The sequence below is a fragment of the Vanessa cardui genome, chromosome 16 (assembly GCF_905220365.1).
Source record: "Vanessa cardui chromosome 16, ilVanCard2.1, whole genome shotgun sequence".
Classification (NCBI taxonomy): Eukaryota; Metazoa; Arthropoda; class Insecta; order Lepidoptera; family Nymphalidae; genus Vanessa; species Vanessa cardui.
The window spans coordinates 9,273,699-9,292,828 of NC_061138.1; the positions used below are offsets into that span (position 1 = coordinate 9,273,699).

Genomic DNA, 19,130 nt, shown 5'->3' on the forward strand with positions numbered 1-19,130 from the left:
AAAAGGTTTTAACATTTATGTATTAAAAAAATACACTACAAACACTTCTATAAAAAACTTTAATACGATACAAATTATACGACACACACTTGTATCATATACAAGTGCGTTTTGTTTTAAATTTAAAACACGAGGCAAAAGTTTGAAACAAAAGTTGCTGCACCAGATTATACATGCAAATATATGTATGAAGCTGAAATGAAAATAATGTCATACTATATCATATCATGGGACGAGAAATCTGACACAACGAAAGAGTACAAACGCAAGAGCAACATTTTTACGTGTCTTTCAAAGCACAAGATTGCAAGTACTACTAACTCACCGACGTCAGGGACTCGAACCCAGGACCTCGCAATCTTTTAAGCACGTCACTAGAACGAGCTGAGATGGCCCAGTGGTTAGAACGCGTGCATCTTAACCGCATTGGAACAGCGTGGTGGAATATGTTCCAAACCCTCTCCTTAATGGAAGAGGAGGCCTTATCTCAGCAGTGGAAAAAGTCCTGGCTGTTACTTTACTAAAATGAGACAGTGTTATATTGTACTTTTAATCACCATTAAGTAAATAAAAGAATCGTTGACCTCATTTCTGAATATCATTTAGTGAAAATATGTCGTACGAAGTTGCATTGCAAGTTGCATATGATAGCTTTGAAAGGTCGTTTCATAATAGGAGCGGGTTTCAATTTGATATCCATTGTTATGACGTGGTTAGATTCACTCGAGTACCGACGTACGCAGTCACAACAGTTTATTAATAAATACTTTTGTATTTTCCAGCATTTCTGTGTATTGTTTTAACATTCATTGAATGTTTGTTTCATAATTGCCATTGAATGCATTTCACGCTCATATTTAATGCAGCCACGATGCATAGGTACTTATCTATGTATATTAATATTATAAATTAACTGTCTGTTTATCTGATTGTCGGTCGTTCACGACCGAAACCACTGAATCAAAATTTGATAAAATTTGGTATGCATCAAACTTGAACTCCAAAAAGGACTACTTTTTAGGCTAAAACATGACAAACAACCCTTAAAACGCAAGCAAAGCTGCGGGTCGTGTTGTCCTTTGAAGGGTGAGTGATCCAGTAAACTATACATGAGATAACATCTTAGTTCCCAAGGTTGGTGACGCATTGAAGATATAAATAATGATTAAAATTTCTAACGGCATCAATATCTATGGTAAGTTGATAACCATTTACCATGAGGTGGTCTATTTGCTCGTAAACTTACCTATTTTATAAATAAAAAATATTATCAAATTAGGTATATTATTCTGGACTGTATTGTAATACTTATCTTCGTTAGAATTTTCGTTACGTTCCTAAGCGGTGTCTATTTATATTCAATTTATCTTGTGAAATGGCTACTCAAAAGTGCTTGACTTTGCTTGTTTACTAAAGCAGTAACTTATATTTTTTGTTTTTCTTTACAACCGAATGAAAGTTCATTTTTTTTATAATAATTAAGACATAAAATCAAGTATAAATATTAATTATTGGAAAAACGACACACACAAACAAGTAATAATTTACCAAGTTCCTATAGATGCAGTTCGGTTATTACGAATGGAGCATAATTTTATCAGACAGATATCATACACAATGCTTTTTCCCAACACCGAAACAGAGGTGAATTTAAGAGATCAAATGAGAACACAGAAATTTTGTACGGCTTGCCTTAATCTGGATTCGCAATGATGGGTTGAGAATTGAGATCAACATGTATGAAAAAAATCATATAATATTCAAGGTGAGAATAGAGTTAGGAATGTCAATTTGCATAAAATATATAATGTGAAAAATACTCAAGTCTAATGCAATATGGTGCAATAATAATAGCAAATAAAACTCATGTCATGCTTTTGTCAGTACAGGACTAAACAAAACAAATCAAATGGACACAAATTCGAAGGTTTTACTACAAGTCGTAAAAAAGTTCCAAATATAAAGCTAAATGGTACCAATTTATTTTTAAGAAGACTTTATTTATAGTGTCAAATCCATATGTTTAAATTATCTATACGTTAGTATAAAGCGTGTTAAGTGTTATGAATTGACGGCAATTTTAGTCACATGTTTTTTTTTATCTCTACGGAGTTTATTGAGTTATACTTCCGTTGCGAATTAAAAAAAATAGATAAAAGAACAAAAAAGATAATGTCATTAAATATACGAGTAAACTAAGTAACCTAAATATAATATACTTTACGCTACTACATTATGAACAAGTCGAGCATTATACTCGGCTAAGTCAAAATTGCCGAATTCAATATAGATTAATTAGAACAATGGTTCTTAATCCAAATTAACTTCGACAATTACTCGCTTGGAATATTGCGAGCGGTTGCCGCTCAAACTATCGAACTAATATTTCGAATTTGGAACGATGGAATATGCAATTAAAAATTTAAAATGAGATTATTTAATTTATTCATTATTTGATATTAAATACGCAAAGGAAGCATTGGTTTCGGTTTAAAGTGTAATGGAATCGGTATTTAAACTATTATTTTTTAAAACGTGGATAGATTAAATAAAATTGAAGATATTACTGAAATATATTTGTTAGTGTTTATGTTGTATGACTATTGTACTTAAAGTTGCAATCCTATTTTTTCCATTTAAATACGTTCAAGAAACAGATGCTACAAATACCGGTTTTATTATACTTAATGTTGCTATATACAACTGTCAAGGTGCACATTTTTAAGTGCACCTGTCTTTTTTACATTCAGATGAATAAGACCAGCTGGTAAGCAGATTAATTCTTATGACAGATCTGGCGACAAGTGCGAAGTTAAAGCTTTTTTTTTTAAGTGAAGACGCAGGCAGAGGCACGGAAAGGTAAAGTTCTATCTTAAATTTTAATACATTTTTAAAGCGTAAAAGTATTTACATTTTTATGAAGTAAATTAGAAAAAAAAGAAAGCCTTATTTTTTTTTTTAAATTTAGCTTAAATTTATATTAAATATTATTCAATAAAGGATATGTCAACATATTGTATTATATACATCTGGCTGGGTTCTATGAAAAATACATAGATACTCGTATGCAACATATGGGATAAATTAGATCCAAGAACTTAGGTACAAGATTCTGTTACTACCCATATAATATAATTTAGTTAGTAAATATTAGTCTTTTTATTGGTGCCAATTGCCATAAAACTAGGTAATCTAAATCAACTTTTAACACCATTACGAATAATAAAGAATGTATTTTTAAAATATAAACCAGGTTTCAAATACAGCAACATCATGATGACGAAAATGTTTACAGCGATGCTAAATACAGTTGAGAGATGGCCCGCGTTTAAGCTCAGGTAATCATTACGGATTTTATATTTACTTAATTTCAGTACAGGTATTCTATAAGAAGATACTCGAAACTCATTGTAGTATGTGAGTGTGAAATATCAGAATGATATGCGAATTTGATTGTAATAATTATAAAATGTATAAGATTACGGATAAAATGGCGTATCATCGTAAGACAGCTCAAAATTTCAATAGTGTGATGCGAAATATATTCTCACAGAATTACGCTGTTTTTTATTTTTTTCGTGCTCGACGACGGAAAAGTATGGTAACGATGGTACTAGACCAGTGGATCTTAACCGACGATTGCGCGTTTAAGCTCAGGTAATTATCATGGATTTTACATGTACCTACATAATTTCAGTACAGGTATTCTATAAGAAGATACTCGAAACTCACTTTAGTATATGAGACTCGAAACTCTTACTATATTATGTATATTTTGTATTTTAATAAATATAAAATGTATAAAATTTGTGTCACCGTAAGTCGGCTGTCAAAATTTCACGAATGAGATGCGAAATCAATTCTCACAGAATTACAATGCTTTTAATTCATCTCGTGCTCGTCGACGACGGAAAACACCGTGAACAACATCACTTTCATCCAATGCGGGATGCGTTGAAACAGGGTGGTCACATAATTTATCAAATCTTCTTATTAAAAGAGCAGGTCTTAGTGATGTTTAGTTACTGGCAACAATTAAAGGAAAAGCCAAGCGTTTACGTACATGTGGTTACTATGAGAATACTAATAAGGTTACTATTCAAAGCTCAAGCTCGGTATTGTCAAGCAGTATACTTTGGATTCGCCATCTCGCTCTTTATTTAGTCATTGAGTTGAGACAAAACATTTGAATAGATTTTAATTAAGGTCTGCAAACGTATATCAATTTAAGTGACGTTTATTATCTTACCAACTGTGACGTATTATGACTGACTAATTTTGAGTTAAACTAAGATCGTATATATATTATCTGTGGTTTCTTTGTTTATAATCATAATTTTGTCCGATTAAAGTTGACATATCGACATTGGTTTGTTAGTGTCTTTGCTAAATGATGGCCCAGTGGTTAGAACGCGTGCATCGTAAACGACGATTGCGGGTTCAAACCCAGGCAAGCACCACTAAATGTATATGTGCTTAATTTGTGTTTATAATACATCTCGTGCTCGGCGGTGAAGGGAAACATCGTGAGGAAACCAGCATGTATCTAATTTCATCGAAATTTGAATTACAGGGAATAAAAACCCTGATCTGATTAAAGAATATAACAAATAAGAAAGAATCATATAAAAATGTATTTCATAACAACTATAATTTAGATTTTTCTTTTCCTTATATTACACAGGAAGTGCTGGGTAACTATTTATTAATTATTTTTCCTGAGAGAGATAAAGTTTTTATAGAGTTTGTTTACGCATTTACTGCTCAAGTATAGTATTTATTTTTTAACCGTTCATTCTTATTCATAGAATGCAGAACTTACTTTGCTTCTGGCGATTATAATTAATGGACCACAACGATTATTATTTATAAACATGCTATTTATATAAACTACTAAATTATTAATATATTGCTTATTATAAACATATATCTATTTATTTATGCTTTATTGCACCAACATTGAATGCTATATCATACCTTAGGATTAACATTTAAAAGTTGCATGAATGCAAATATATTATAATGTTAGAATTATATGTGAAAATCGCACGTTCTTTAAATTCATCGATTGTTTTTGATAAAATGTGCGAGTAGTTATCGCGAGATTGTAAATTCATAAGTGAAGTAACGAGATAAGATAACGCTGTTTCTTGAATCTCAATGACAGATGTAATCATTTCAATAATAAAATCAATACAGTAAGTCGATTTATTATTTTATAGTCAACTTGTTTACCGTCGCGGCTTTACCCGTTGGTACCAGTGTAATTTCAGGCACAAGGGATATAACATCTTACTTCCCAAGGTTGGTGGCAGATTGCATACCATCAGATGTCCCATATGCTCGTCCGCCAACCTATACCATAAAAAAGGGAGGAAATGGGGTCCTAGTGGTACTGTATTTGGTTTTATATCCCATTCTGTACTCAGAAAACTGTCAAGATGTGAAAGGATAACTAACTAACATACTGACGTATAATATTCATTTTGATTAAAAAAGAAGATTACTTAATGGTTCATTTAAATTATGCAAATACCTAAATACGATCACTATTATTATAAACATATGGACGTAGCAATTTTCTGCGTCATTCGTTATAGGAAAATAAATGATTTCACTCTTCAAAGAGGATGCGGTGAACGTTATTTAAATTCTCACGCAACTTCTATACGAGTGTTTGATTGGATGATTGCCACATACATTTAAACATGGGGCTCAGGCGTGCTTCCTATGGAAACAAGCACTGCATGCCGAGATAACAATTACAATCTTATATGTAAAAAATGATGTTAGAATTGCCTGTTTCAATGGTATGAGCAGAGATTAATGTTATACTCGACTGGGTGGATGTTTTGTTACGGCTTGAGTGATGTCACAGGGATTAACACCTGGATATATCCTATATAGCGTAGTAACTTTTTTTAAACGTGCTATAATATCGAATTGAGACAATTCTGTCCTGTACTGATATGTATACAGTTTTGTATTGCAAACACTGGATGAACCCTACGAGATCGATCAAAATAATGTACTACATATATTGACCAAATTACAAAGGTATTCAATAAAGGCCACGATGGTAGACTTTCTGAAGACATTCTTTAGTATATACATTATAAGAATTAAACCAGTGAGAAGCCGGGGTGGATGGGTTGCCAGATTTAATCCATTCATGCGATTTCGCGATAGCTCTGTTATATGCTCTACAAATAGTTGATTAGTATATTTTTTTAATAATACAACTTGATTCTACTTCTCTACTTTTTCATTTTAATTTTACTACCAAAGTTCCTTCAACAACTTTAAGCCAATTCAAACGGCATTACTTCACGAATTCATATAAAATACTGTAGATTTTTAGAGAGCAATCATGTCTCAAAATTCAAGGTCAGGTTTGTTTATATATCTTTACTATTCCTTCCATTGACTAATTTATATTTTTTATATTTATTACTGAACTTTGGCGAAGTTCGACCGATCGCTATAAAATTTGCCACTTACGTTTATTCATTGCGGGTTTTATATTATGAACTTTGTGGTAAATCACCATTATATGACGCTACCGCACATAAGACTGTATGCCGATTCAACCAATCGCTTTGACACTTGATTTATATTTGAGCCCGGACAATTCCGTGCTCTTCTTTTGTTTAAAGGTGAACGACATAACGTTCTTCTTTTGTTTATATACGTCTATTTTGTTCGAACAAAACTTAACGATCATTTGACACCTCATCTGTTACTAAATCTTAGCAGCCTTACATATAAACGTTGCTTAGGTGATTCTTATCATTCTTTCATCGTTCATTTATCATTCGAAAATGACAAAGATTTGTTTAATTAATCACATTCTGAGTTATGCAAAACAATACGAAATATCTAACAATTGTTCATTCGTTTTTATTTACTGTAAAAACATACACATTCGATGACACATGATGTTATTTCACATAACATTAAATGGGACGAATCTTAGTCAAACATCGCGAATTCTCATCCCAGAAAGTGTCAGTTGAATGACATATTAAAAGTGGTGTTTAAAAGAGATTTGGTTCATGAATAAGAAACGCTTCTGAGTTATTCAATACCTTCAAAGGATATCAAGCTTTATATTCCAGTAAAGGTTCATAAAGGCTATGGTTTACGTTTGATTCGTGTCTGCTTATCTTATCAAAAGTATCGTACTGGGAACAGGAAATGTTACACACGATTCCCAAATGAGTTAAACATGCTAAACTTGGATAGATATGGACTTGATGTTTATATGTTTTATTATATCAACCGCCTGCCGCTGCTTCGCACGTTTATAATACTGATACTAAACACACTACAGAATTCTTAACATACATTATATTGGAAATTTCACATCTGATAGTATCAGTGTTTCCTTACTATAATGCCCATGTATTATATACAAAAACCTTCCACTCGAATCACTCTATCTATTAAAGATATCGCATCAAAATCCGTTGCGTAGTTTTAAAGATTCAAGCATACATAGGGATATAGAGACAGAGAAAGCGACTTTGTTTTATACTGTGTAGTAATAATAATCGACATAATTTCACGCAATGGAAAATTGACGTACTAGTGACGATTTATAAATTGTATCGATAAACTATTGCTTAGCGCAAGACTTTGTCTATTGTATCCGCATTGCGTCCTCTGTTGCGGATTATTATATTACTGATTTTGAGAAAAATTGTACAATAATTGATTGAGCAATGAATTAAAACTATGTTAAGTAAGAAAAGCAATCGTTTTTAAGTTAGTAAATTCAATTGTGCGTACTTTTATGGGTAGTGTTTTGGTCTTACAGTTTTACCGATTTTATTATTACCGATCTTTTATTTTAACAATAACAATATTAGACGATTAATAAATAATAGGAAACATTGAGCATCTTAGTCGCGTGATAGATGTGATCCTTTTTGCATCAGAAACATTTAATTATGCAAGCATTTATTACTTCAGAATGTTATGAATACATAACAAAAACAATGATAATGATAATAAATAACATTAGTGTTATATTAATTCAGTTATTTATAGCTGTCTCTGGAGAAACACTCAACAAATTTTTAACCATAGTCTAGCATTCGAAATTTAAATATTTTTAACTTACATTTTTTATTTATTGCCAGATAATGTTTAAAATAAGAATAGAAGTAAATTATTTAAAAATATGCAAGCGTGTGTTTTACTGATTAAGTTTTTTACTTGCTGAGTGCAGAATTTGCCAAAATAGATTAAACAATGCCTTTAGTATTGTACATTTTTTCTACTTACTAAAACAAAATTACTTACATTTTAATCACGTAATTTATAAATTTTATTTACATGTAAAACCATTTTCATGTAACTTTCAATGTTTCAAACTATTTTCATGTAAAACCAATATTTACTTTAATGAACAAACTGTATGTCACGGGAGGATTTAGTTAATTTTTAGATAAGAAAACAAATATTTCATTATTTTTAGAAATCATCAAGTGTATATTCAGAAGTGTGGACTCGTTACATAAGCTCATTGGGATGTCACATGATTCTCACCAGTACAATTATTGTGGGTGGTAACCTTTAACTATCTTCTAACATTACATTCTAGTGCCGTTCAGTAATGGATGAGTTAACACCCTCGCCTCACATATTGTTGAAAATAAAACAAATTTATTTTTAAATTGTACATACTTTTGAGAGTCATCATAATTAAAATATACTTGATGACTATGATTTTTTTATATAATACTATAAAAAAATCATAGTCATAATATATATAATGCAGGATATATATTTTGTTGTCAATTTATATTGTTTGACATAAAATAATCTAGTTATTTTATCTTTAAATGATAAAAATATATAGTATTTGAATAAAATTATATAGTATAAAAACGATGATGACTATAAAACTAACATTTGAATGCGAGTGATATTTTAGTAGTGGAAATAGTATTTTTTGCAGCGAATGCACCAGGAAGTTGCCATCACACTTGATAGCTCCGATATCTTTTGAAAGTGTTATCTATGTTTGTGACTTCATTAATCACAACTGATAAGGATAAACTTCCTTTGCTAACACTTATACAGAAATTATTTTATAAACAGTGTCATATATATTTTTAACATAGAGAAAATAGGTATATTTGAATATGGCAAATTGAATATGAAATATTGTAGGTACTTCCAATGAATTATAAATAGGTATATGTATTAAGCAAAATGTATCAGTTTATTTATTGTTGTAATAATGTTTTAATTTTTCTCTTACCCGTTTCAACTCCAGTGAGTGGTTATAAAATCTGAGCAGTTTATCCACTAAGGGTTTGACGGCGCGCCAAGCCCTTTCTTGGGTTATAGTCGAGGGGTCCGCAATCGCTTCCCGTATTTCCTTTCCAGCTCCTTTGTAACACTGTATTTCTTCTAATATTTTGTCCGAATCCAAGAGAACTCTTTGCACTTCTTCATAAACATCGCGCTCTGTGTCAGTGGGTGCAGCATTCTCAAAATCTAAGAATATATCGTATCGTGGCGAAGAACAACAGTTTGAATCATCACGGGCCAATAAACTCAGCAGTTTTCCCATTTCGATTTATTTGAATCACAAATTAATTTTATTTATTATAAATACCTCCTGGATAGCATTGACTGCATTGCCCAGTAATTACGGTTTATGAATAAATGTTATTGTTTTTGTATAAAATATAATGAACAAGGCGGTTTTATTATTTATTAGACACTGTCACTAGTTATTTCATTACTGTTTTTTATTTTAATTTAAATAAACTCTTCTCTGATACACTACTACCGTTGTACACTGTTAATGCCCCACCAACTGAATTGACATTGACTTATACCACCCGCCCACAATAGCGTTGTGATAAAGTATTCATATATGTCGATTAAAGTATTGGCATATTTTATAGGTGGTACTGGTTGTTATTTTAATATTTACATATAAAAAATAATTGATATAAATATTTTATCAAACAAAAGCTTATGTTAATTTGTTCTATAAATTAAACACAGAACTGAGCCCCATGTGTAAACGTATTCTTACTTTTGCTGTTTTCGTTCAATTTGTTATGTTGCCTATACTGTTTATCGCAGTTGGCTACAATGTTGGTTTTAGGCGCGATAGCCGTATTTTTATTGAAAAACATATAAAGTAAGGAAATGGCTATATAATTTATTCAGAATACTTATAATATTCGATTTGCCATATATCTGTTTGTTGGGTATCCTAGTCTTAGTAATACTATTACAAGCGTCAAATTTGCTGTGGAAAGTATAATTTAAAATTAAAAGTAATAGTTGCTCGAAAGTTAATGAGCAATTGATTTTTGGATATAATATATTACAACAACAATGAATTTTATGTCCGTGCGTTTAGTCATTAGTGGGACGATATAAAATATACTCAAAGGTACAGGTAGGTAGAAAATTAAATCTACTGAAGTAGGTGGGTAGCTTTAAACATTTTTTTTATAAATTGCTTTCTAGCATATATGGCTCACTTTAAGGAGTCTAATTATATTATGTTAAAAATAGGGTAGTTGATTAAAGATAACTCCCATGATTTTGATGTTTAATATATAATCCGGGAATATATTGGTATGTAGAAATTTAAAAAATTATAATTGTGAATGTGGATTTATATTTTTTAGTTTTTTTTATGACAAGTATTCTGGTTTAAGTTTTTAGTATCTACATAAATATTAAATAATGTGAAGTAATCATTGAAACATGAATGTTGATACAATAATGTATCTTTTGGTGTATTTTTTTTTCGAAAATAAACACAATAGTATTGAGGTTTTAGCATCATTTATTTATTTTAATGTAATTGTATAACATCGACACATTGCCATTCAACATACGAATGTATTTTACAAATAAAATTAAGTTTTTTATTTACAAAATTTACTCTCATTCTGATAAACCTACACATTAGATGATTAAATTATTTTAAGCATGCCCCTGAGCAATATTGAGGGTATTACTCTATGATAAACTATTGATTTATGTGCAACAACAACACATTCAAAACATCAATGAAATTGATAGACTAAACGTTATAAATATTATTTATACTAATAAATAAATATAATATTAGAAACTTATTTATATAAGACGTATTCTGGTATTCTGACCATGTTGTTGTCGTACTAACCTACAACATATTTAAAATCATATTCAAGACTAGAATCTCTAAGCCCCTGTATAAAATGTTACCTACAGATTAATAAATAGAAAAAGGTGGACAGAGCAAGATGTTAACAAGTTATATCAAATCATGATTCCTAAAAATAACAAAAGATAATCTATTAAACTTATCAATACCATATATTTTTAAAGATCAGTCTAACATTCGATAATTTACACCTTTATTCTAATTTACTTTTGAGTTAAGGCTACGGCCTGTCCTTATATTGTAATAAGGCCCTGCCAGATCATTCTCTTAATTCATATTTCAAGTTAAATTAGCTTAATAGATAAAAAAATGACTTATAAAAGTGCGTAAAATTCCAAAAAATTCCATTCGAGTTTAAAACTTAATTCACACTGACACAACCCAGTGTCTGTTTGTGCAAAGCTATAACATATAAGCATCTATGTATTATTTTGTGACTACACTTCAAATATAACAAATAATAATAGCTACTAAAAAAATAATTGATGGTTTTGGATAAGATGTTTCGTAATTTGGATAAGATTTTTATAAATTGATGTAGGAACAATAATTGTGGTAATAATTCTATCTAAAACGAAAAAGATGTTTGTGTTTCAAATCTGTATGGAAATTGTTTACGACGACTAGGTTTTCATACTATTTTTAAATTAATTAAATTAATTCCCATTACTTCATAAGCATAATTAAGAATAAAACGTGAAACAGCAAAACTGAATCAAGTTAAGTTTGTGGGCTTAGCATTCCAGAAGCACACATAACATTTTACGATGGCACTGTTCAGTGTTCATATACAACAATCAGTAAATTTCTAATACAAATAACATCTACTTTATCTACATTTGCTAAATCGAAAGTCTTAATTATTTGGTGTAAAGATCCGTCTTAACCTAGTATAATAATTAAAATTGCAATTATTTTTTTCTGTATAGTTTATAAATCGCTGTAACAGCACGAACTCTTATATCACACTTTTACCAATTACAAGTAATCATACGAGTACATAAGCGTTTTAAAACAGGAGATCAATTCGATTTATCATAGATATATAGTAGATAGTATAAGTTAACGTGCAAGTTATAATATCGTGAGTATAGGCTGATTATATTATGTGAGTACGAACTCTTGAAAACGTGCTGACTTTTGAAAATTTTAAAGTATGAAATGTTCCTTAATTTCTTTTAAATAAATGCTGGTGAAATGCGAACGCCTGAATTGTATGATTTATGTGATTCAATTTGATTTGGAGACAAGTAATAAATATTACCTTAATTTTATAAATTTATATGATGACATCTGTATCTATTCATTATAATTTTTACAAGTAAAATTAAAACACTTAGTTAATTTCAGCGAAATTCGTACTGTGAATCATTGGAAGTATCGAAGCAGAGGAACTTTTATGAAAAGTCAAGAATAGTGCAAAATAGATGTTGCGCTGGTTGTTTTACTGACAGTGGGGAAATAAAAATTTTATTTCAAATTTTCAATTAATCGTAAAATATAGGTATCTGTGACAATTATTGTAAATTAAAGGAGTTCCTAAAATGGGGTTTATATCATTTAAACGCCATTCTAATTGTAATTTTAACATCTTTCTGTGATATTAAAAATGAAACAACAATTTGTACAACCAACGACGTATTTCAAGATACTATAGATAGTATTTTACGAATGAATTCGGATTTTATAAGCATATGTTTGATATCTTATTGTGAAAAGGTAGTGTCAATGTTGATTTCAATTTATGATCTTCATCGGAAATACTTAAGAGCAGAGACAAGAAGGAATTTTTCTATGAAGAGGTCAGAATCCAATGCGGCGATGTGCGCTGCGCGACCAACTAGTGCGCTGGCCGTGTGCGGAAGAGCGTGTTGCACGTCATAGCGCACTACGGACACAGACGAAGCTCGAGCCGCTAGCGGAGACACCATGTTATGTACCTTGAAAAAAAATTAAACGATACTTATATACATTACTTAAAATTAATTTGTTATTGCTTGTTTTTTTTTTATTATTAAAAAGGTGTACCATTTCCCTGTAAGCCTGTCCCAATAACGACGTGTCTTTAGCAGCTGCTTTACAAAGTTCTAGCCTCGCTGAATGCAATGGTACATATCTGTCTTGCCCTGAACCGCACAGCAGAATATGTTTGAACTGATGCAGTTGACTACGTTCACTTAGACGATACAGGAAAGATCGTCTAGGGTCAGAAGCATCACGAAGCGAAAGCTGAAGCAGAGAGCCGGATTTCTTCCACTTTTGCATAAACCACATGCCTGAAAATGTTTAAGAACACGAATTGGGTTTAATGAATTAAAAAAAATATATAAAAGATAAAAAAGTCCAATAACTATGATAGTATGATAACAAAATTTAACTTGCCTGCATTAACAAGCCCACTGGAATTATAGAGGGTCCCTAAATGCGGTCCACTAAGCGAGAGGAAAGTGTGCAATTTCCCCAAGAATGGTTTCATTTGTGGTCTCGCTAACGCTGATCTTATAATAATGGTGCCCAGGGAATGCCCCACGAAACTTATTCTAGCTGGGTCGCTTGAATTTTGTATATGAGTCATAATTTCTTGGACCAACCTGAAATACAATGAATATAAATAAATTGTTTTCGCTTTTACAAATTACAAAAATCATAACTTGTATAAACAATTCGAACCTGTCCGTCATAGTGTCAAAATCCGAGAAAGTATCGCCTTGATTTCTTTCAGACATGAGGAAATCTAACCGAGCTCCTGGTAGGCCTAATTCCAAGTATGTTTTCACCAAGCGTAAATCAGCGGCATTACCATCCAGGCCATGTACGCATATAATGAGATGTAGGCCTGGAATTAAAAAATAAATAACTTAAAAAATCGTATCATAGTCATAATAAGATGACTGTTTTTTTTTTAAATATAGTACCTTCCGGATTAAACATTCTATATTCATCGCTAATATGGAAGTAGGGCAAAGAGTTTTCAACAGGAGGAAAGTCAGAATATATTGCTCCTGGATACTTGACACTTTGTCGAAATTCTTCTCTACATTTTACAAAGAGTCTTTCCGATTCCGCTAACCCAAATATGCTAATGAAATTGCTTTGTCGTTGCTCTGAAACATGAAAAAATGATATTATGTACAACATACCATATCTCTATGACATAATTCGCCAGTAAAAGTATACATTTCTTAGCATATTAGCATCCTACCTTTACCATTTTCATTTCTGCTAGCTAATTCACCAGTACTCTGACTTTTATTTAGTGTGCTAGCCGAAGGTGTGGTAGTGGCATTCATGGATTGGTGGGGTCTTAACTTTCGCCTTTCTAAAATTCCTGGATTAATAAGCCATGGGTTAGTTTTATTTACAGCTGAAGCATGGGGTTTTAGCCAAATAAACAAAATACTTAATATGTATACCTTCGCAGACGTGATATAGAGGATTATCTAGTTGCAGTGTTGTAGGTTGTCCAGTTTTTCGACTTTTTGAGGGTGTCGAAGATTTGCTACTTTGTCGGCTCTGCAACGGAGATTTTGACGGTGGATCCTTGAATTATAGATAAAAATAATACAATCAGTCAATGTAAGATATCTGTGAAATAGATAAATATATTTATTATTTTTACCTTAAATTCGTCAGGTGGTGGTGGAGCATCTCTAAACTGTTGTGGCGGCGGCAAGTGTTCGTAATCATTTTCCCCACTGAAATGGCTTAAGTCTATTTCCGATTTTGCTTTTCCGTGGTATTTTTGAGCAGCTATGGCGGGACCACCGCTCGTTTTATGACTTTTACAAGAGCGATCCACTGTCAGGCTAAGAATTTCTGCAGCTATTAGCTTTTCCGTATATTCTATCCTATCTCTAAGTTTAACTTTATTCATTGAATTTGATTTCTCAGCAGTGGCAGATTGCGCAGGCTTTTCAACCTTCGTTGCTATTTCTTTTCGAATATAAGGATGTAAGTTATCGCTGACTGTTTGAGACTTTTTAACAGTTCCTTCATTAGAATTTTTAATTATGGAACTATATGTATTTCCCTGAATGGCACTAAATGAATTATGCCTTTGATTTATTTTACCAGCATTAGAATCAGAATATTGATAGCAACTTGCTGTACACGTATCTGAATTACAGCCTGCATCAATTCCTTCACTGTGCATCATCTTGTTATATTCACATTGGCTGTCAGTACAAATAGAATCGCTACAAATTGTACATTCTTCACAAACTTCCTTATCACAACATTCAATCTTTTCGGTTGAACTACTTTGAACAGCTTTTACTGCAAGTTTAAGCAAACGCTCACGGAGTTGCTCACCGTTAAGAATGGTTCTTTTGAAATCATTTATTTTTGCACCCTGTTTTTTTCTTGTTTCGTCAGTATCATCGTATTTTTTATCAGAAATTTTCGAAACACTCGCGCTAGTCGCAGGTGGGTAATTTTGATTCAATTGACAACTGCCATTATCTGGCGAAGACGGACCTGAACTCCTGCCACTTGAAACCCAACCACTTTGTTCACTCAAACTGGACGTAGAACTTCTACTCCGTTTATCTTCTTTATTAAGAAAACTATCTGGTGGCAAAATTTTAAAATCTTTATCAGTAATATCTAATGGAGGAGATTCAAAAGCCGGTGGTGGGGCTAAGTTCGGCAATGACTCAGATCCGAATGTAGTATTGAGATTATGCTCCTCTATAATAGATGCAGCACTTCTACAATGTCTTAATTCCGATCCATGATCCAAACTATATGGAACGCTTGTTGATGATTCTAATCTTTTAAGCTCGAATGGTATGCTTTCATTACTAGAAGAAGAGGCAGCTTCTGACATAAGCTGAGACATTTTTTCCGATGCTTTATGTTTAGAACGCTTTTCTGGTTTTCCACTAGATCTTCCACTTTTAGGCGTGGCTCCTCCTGATTTAGGGGTAGCTCTACCTGACTTTGGAGTTGCAAGCCCAGATCTTGGAGTTATACCACCTGACTTAGGAGTTCCTTTGCCTGACTTTGGCGTACTTCTTTCTGATTTTGGTGTACTGCGGTCTGATTTTGGCGTCTGCCGATCGGACTTGCTATCTCTTGATTTAATTGAATGATGGCTGCTCAATGAATCTCGACTTGAATTCATTTTAGTGCTTTCTTTACCACTCGAGTTAAGTTTAGACTCTTTAGATCGACTCTTCTTATGTCTCACGGAAGGCAAACTAGAATGAGGTGTTGATGGAGGTGTTTTTGAATAAGTCGATTTCGATGTTCCATCACTACTTCTATCTAAAGTCATTACAAATCCACTATCATCGCTACTTTTACTAGATTTCTTCTGGTAGTTTTGTATTAAACTTCCAGTATTAAAGTCATAACTCCAGTCACCTTTCTGTAGATAATAGTTTAGCTCGTGTCTCAATTGATTACGCGTTGCTTCAATATCCATCTGTTGGCTATCATTCATATTTTGTTGAAAAACATGTGTAGAGTTAGATCTATGAACGTGTTTATTAGAAACTAAGTTACTTTGATCAGTCCCTTGTGTCTTTCCACTAACTGGTGGATAAGAATTACGAGGAGGCAACATAGGACGGGGCAAGTTTACACTATAACCTCTTTGAAATTCTAATGGATTGCGAATAACGTTATTCGCTGGCATATTACCCTGATTACCGAAAGCGTAACCATATATTTGGTTAGCATTTCCTTTAATTGTACCTTCGTACTTAAATCCTACGTCATGAAACACTTCATTGTTTCCATGAGCATTAGAGTTACAAGGATTCTTATATTTTTCTCTAAATTCATTTATATTTCTCCTGTAGTCATCACCTTTAGATCCACAACGCGTCGTCGTGTTAGTTGGATAAGATGTAGTAGTAACACTTCTAGGAAGAGTTGTGGGTTTTATAGGTTGCGGCGATTTGTACGTCTTTTGATAATTAACTGATACATTAGAACTATTTTTAACATTCTTTGTTAATGGTTGTACGCTTAAAGGTGCCATTTGAGAAACTCTTAATTGGTCTAGAGATTTGCTGTGCCTTGCGGGCAGGGTGCTGACACCACTTGTTATTTCATGCTTTTGAACAAAAACTTGATCTGGGTCTGATCTGTCTTTGCCTAGCTGGGAAACATTTACATTGCTTTTTGTAGCATTTATGTCCAATAATGTTGAAGCTGAGTATCTCGACATTTGTTGGCCTTGCTGAATCGGGCATGAAGCAAACACATTGTTAGGCGGTAATTGAATTTCACTTATTTGATTATTCTGTACAATATACCTGTTTCTCCCTGTTAATTCTAGTTGCTTGTTATGTGGTTTGCTCATTTCCACGACGTTTTGTTTAACCAATGTTCGCTTTGGTGAACCTCTAGCGGATTTTTGAGGGGCTAAAGTTAATGTCGCTTGCACTACACTTGTACTTGCTTTAGGGCTATTGAACTGAGGCTCAAGTACATCTATTATAGTTTTAGGTAGTGTAAGGGTTACCCTCGAAGCCTCTGATGAAGGTCTTCTAGAATCCATCATTGAACTAATACTGCAAGCACAGTCTTCTCCAGCTGCTTCCGAACATAGGAAGGGATCTGAAATATATAATTAGTAAAAATATTGATAAGAGAGAGAGAGAGAGAGAGAGATAATTGTCATAATATTATTGCGAATACTCACCACTACCAGACTTGTTTGCGCTAGAATTCAAAAATGAACGTCTTCTAGCAAATTCAGCGGTGTCTTGATACCTGCGTATTCAAAATAAGTAAAAATTTATTAAATGACATTTAAGTCAATTAATTCTGCCTCAAGTTTTTTTTAATCCTTGCACAAGTTGATTTACACTTTGTTTAAAAATTTTAATTACAAGGAAGCATGCAATGCATGTAATATGGTAACTATGTATGTGCTTGTACGTGTTGTGTGTCTGTGTTTTGTATGAATCATTTGAAACTTAAGATATTTAAAATAATTCATTCGATGATTATAAAATTAAAAATTTACCTCGTAAATTTTTTTTTTAAACCAAAATGTTTCTTTTTTTATTTTTTTTATTTTATGGTATAGGTTGGAGGACGAGTATATGGGCCACCTGATGGTAAGTGGTCACCATCACCCATAGGCATCATACATCGTCAATGTGCCACCAACCTTGAGAACTAAGATGTTATGTCCCTTGTGCCTGTAGTTACACTGGCTCACTCACCCTTCAAACCGGAACACAACAATACTGAGTACTGTAATTTGGCGGTAGAATAACTGGTGAGTGGGTGGTACCTACCCAGACGGGCTTGCACAAAGCCCTACCACCGAGAAAAGATGTTTTAATGTCGTAATTCAAATTGTTTAGTCAAGTTTTGCTTACAGTTATATAGTTGCATATTGTATATGATTGCTTTTTGTCATGGCTGAAAATAAAAAGCCAAACGAAATAAGTCTATTTTAAGTGAAATATAATACCTGTCCTCAAATATGATAGGCATGATATGTGGGTCACCATCAAGCGCTATGCAGTGTACGGGAAGCGGAGGCAGTAACGCGAGGTAGCGTGATCGTCTAACCGCTTCTCCCACACTTTGATACGACTGATAGTTGCTGTCATAGCAACCAGCAAGCGAATGCCGAGGGTTGTCTAGCACGAAGAAGCATTCTGAGAATCGTTTGATTCTGAAAAGTAAAACGGCAAAAGTTCATAATTACCAATTACCTACAATGATGAATATTTTTAGAGAATATAATTTCAACTTAATTCCATTCCGTACTTAAAAGCCGTTGTGGTCATTCTTATAACATGTTAAAATTAAATGTTATGCAGATCTCGTAAGATACTCAATAGTTGCTACTGTTGTGAATTACTTATAATAATATAAAACCTTATTTTATTAATCGAATAGAATAAACGTCATAATCATGTATAATTCAATGTATCTTTAATAAAACATTGCATTCGATTTCTTT

The 19,130-nt window shown here is 32.4% G+C and overlaps 2 protein-coding genes across 4 annotated transcripts in view; both read right to left on the reverse strand.

Annotated features, from left to right (window-relative positions):
* The window catches only part of LOC124536076 (CYFIP-related Rac1 interactor A), a 28,966-nt gene extending 19,112 nt beyond the window's left edge, over nucleotides 1-9,854 (reverse strand). Inside the window, exon 1 of the mRNA XM_047112511.1 lies at nucleotides 9,272-9,854. Coding sequence (XP_046968467.1) covers nucleotides 9,272-9,586 — 315 coding nt within the window. The 5' untranslated portion in view covers nucleotides 9,587-9,854. The remainder of the gene's footprint in view (nucleotides 1-9,271) is intronic.
* Nucleotides 9,855-10,818: 964 nt separating this feature from the next.
* LOC124536428 overlaps nucleotides 10,819-19,130 on the reverse strand; it is a 37,126-nt gene continuing 28,814 nt past the window's right edge. For 2 of the 3 annotated variants that reach the window (XM_047112969.1, XM_047112968.1), the window contains 10 exons: nucleotides 18,633-18,839; nucleotides 17,850-17,920; nucleotides 14,814-17,764; nucleotides 14,608-14,734; nucleotides 14,397-14,522; nucleotides 14,110-14,298; nucleotides 13,865-14,030; nucleotides 13,577-13,785; nucleotides 13,223-13,470; nucleotides 10,819-13,134 (listed from right to left, as the gene is read on the reverse strand). In XM_047112969.1, coding sequence (XP_046968925.1) covers nucleotides 12,946-13,134; nucleotides 13,223-13,470; nucleotides 13,577-13,785; nucleotides 13,865-14,030; nucleotides 14,110-14,298; nucleotides 14,397-14,522; nucleotides 14,608-14,734; nucleotides 14,814-17,764; nucleotides 17,850-17,920; nucleotides 18,633-18,839 — 4,483 coding nt within the window. In that variant the 3' untranslated portion in view covers nucleotides 10,819-12,945. The remainder of the gene's footprint in view (nucleotides 13,135-13,222; nucleotides 13,471-13,576; nucleotides 13,786-13,864; nucleotides 14,031-14,109; nucleotides 14,299-14,396; nucleotides 14,523-14,607; nucleotides 14,735-14,813; nucleotides 17,765-17,849; nucleotides 17,921-18,632; nucleotides 18,840-19,130) is intronic. The other variant, XM_047112970.1, reaches the window with a different exon arrangement.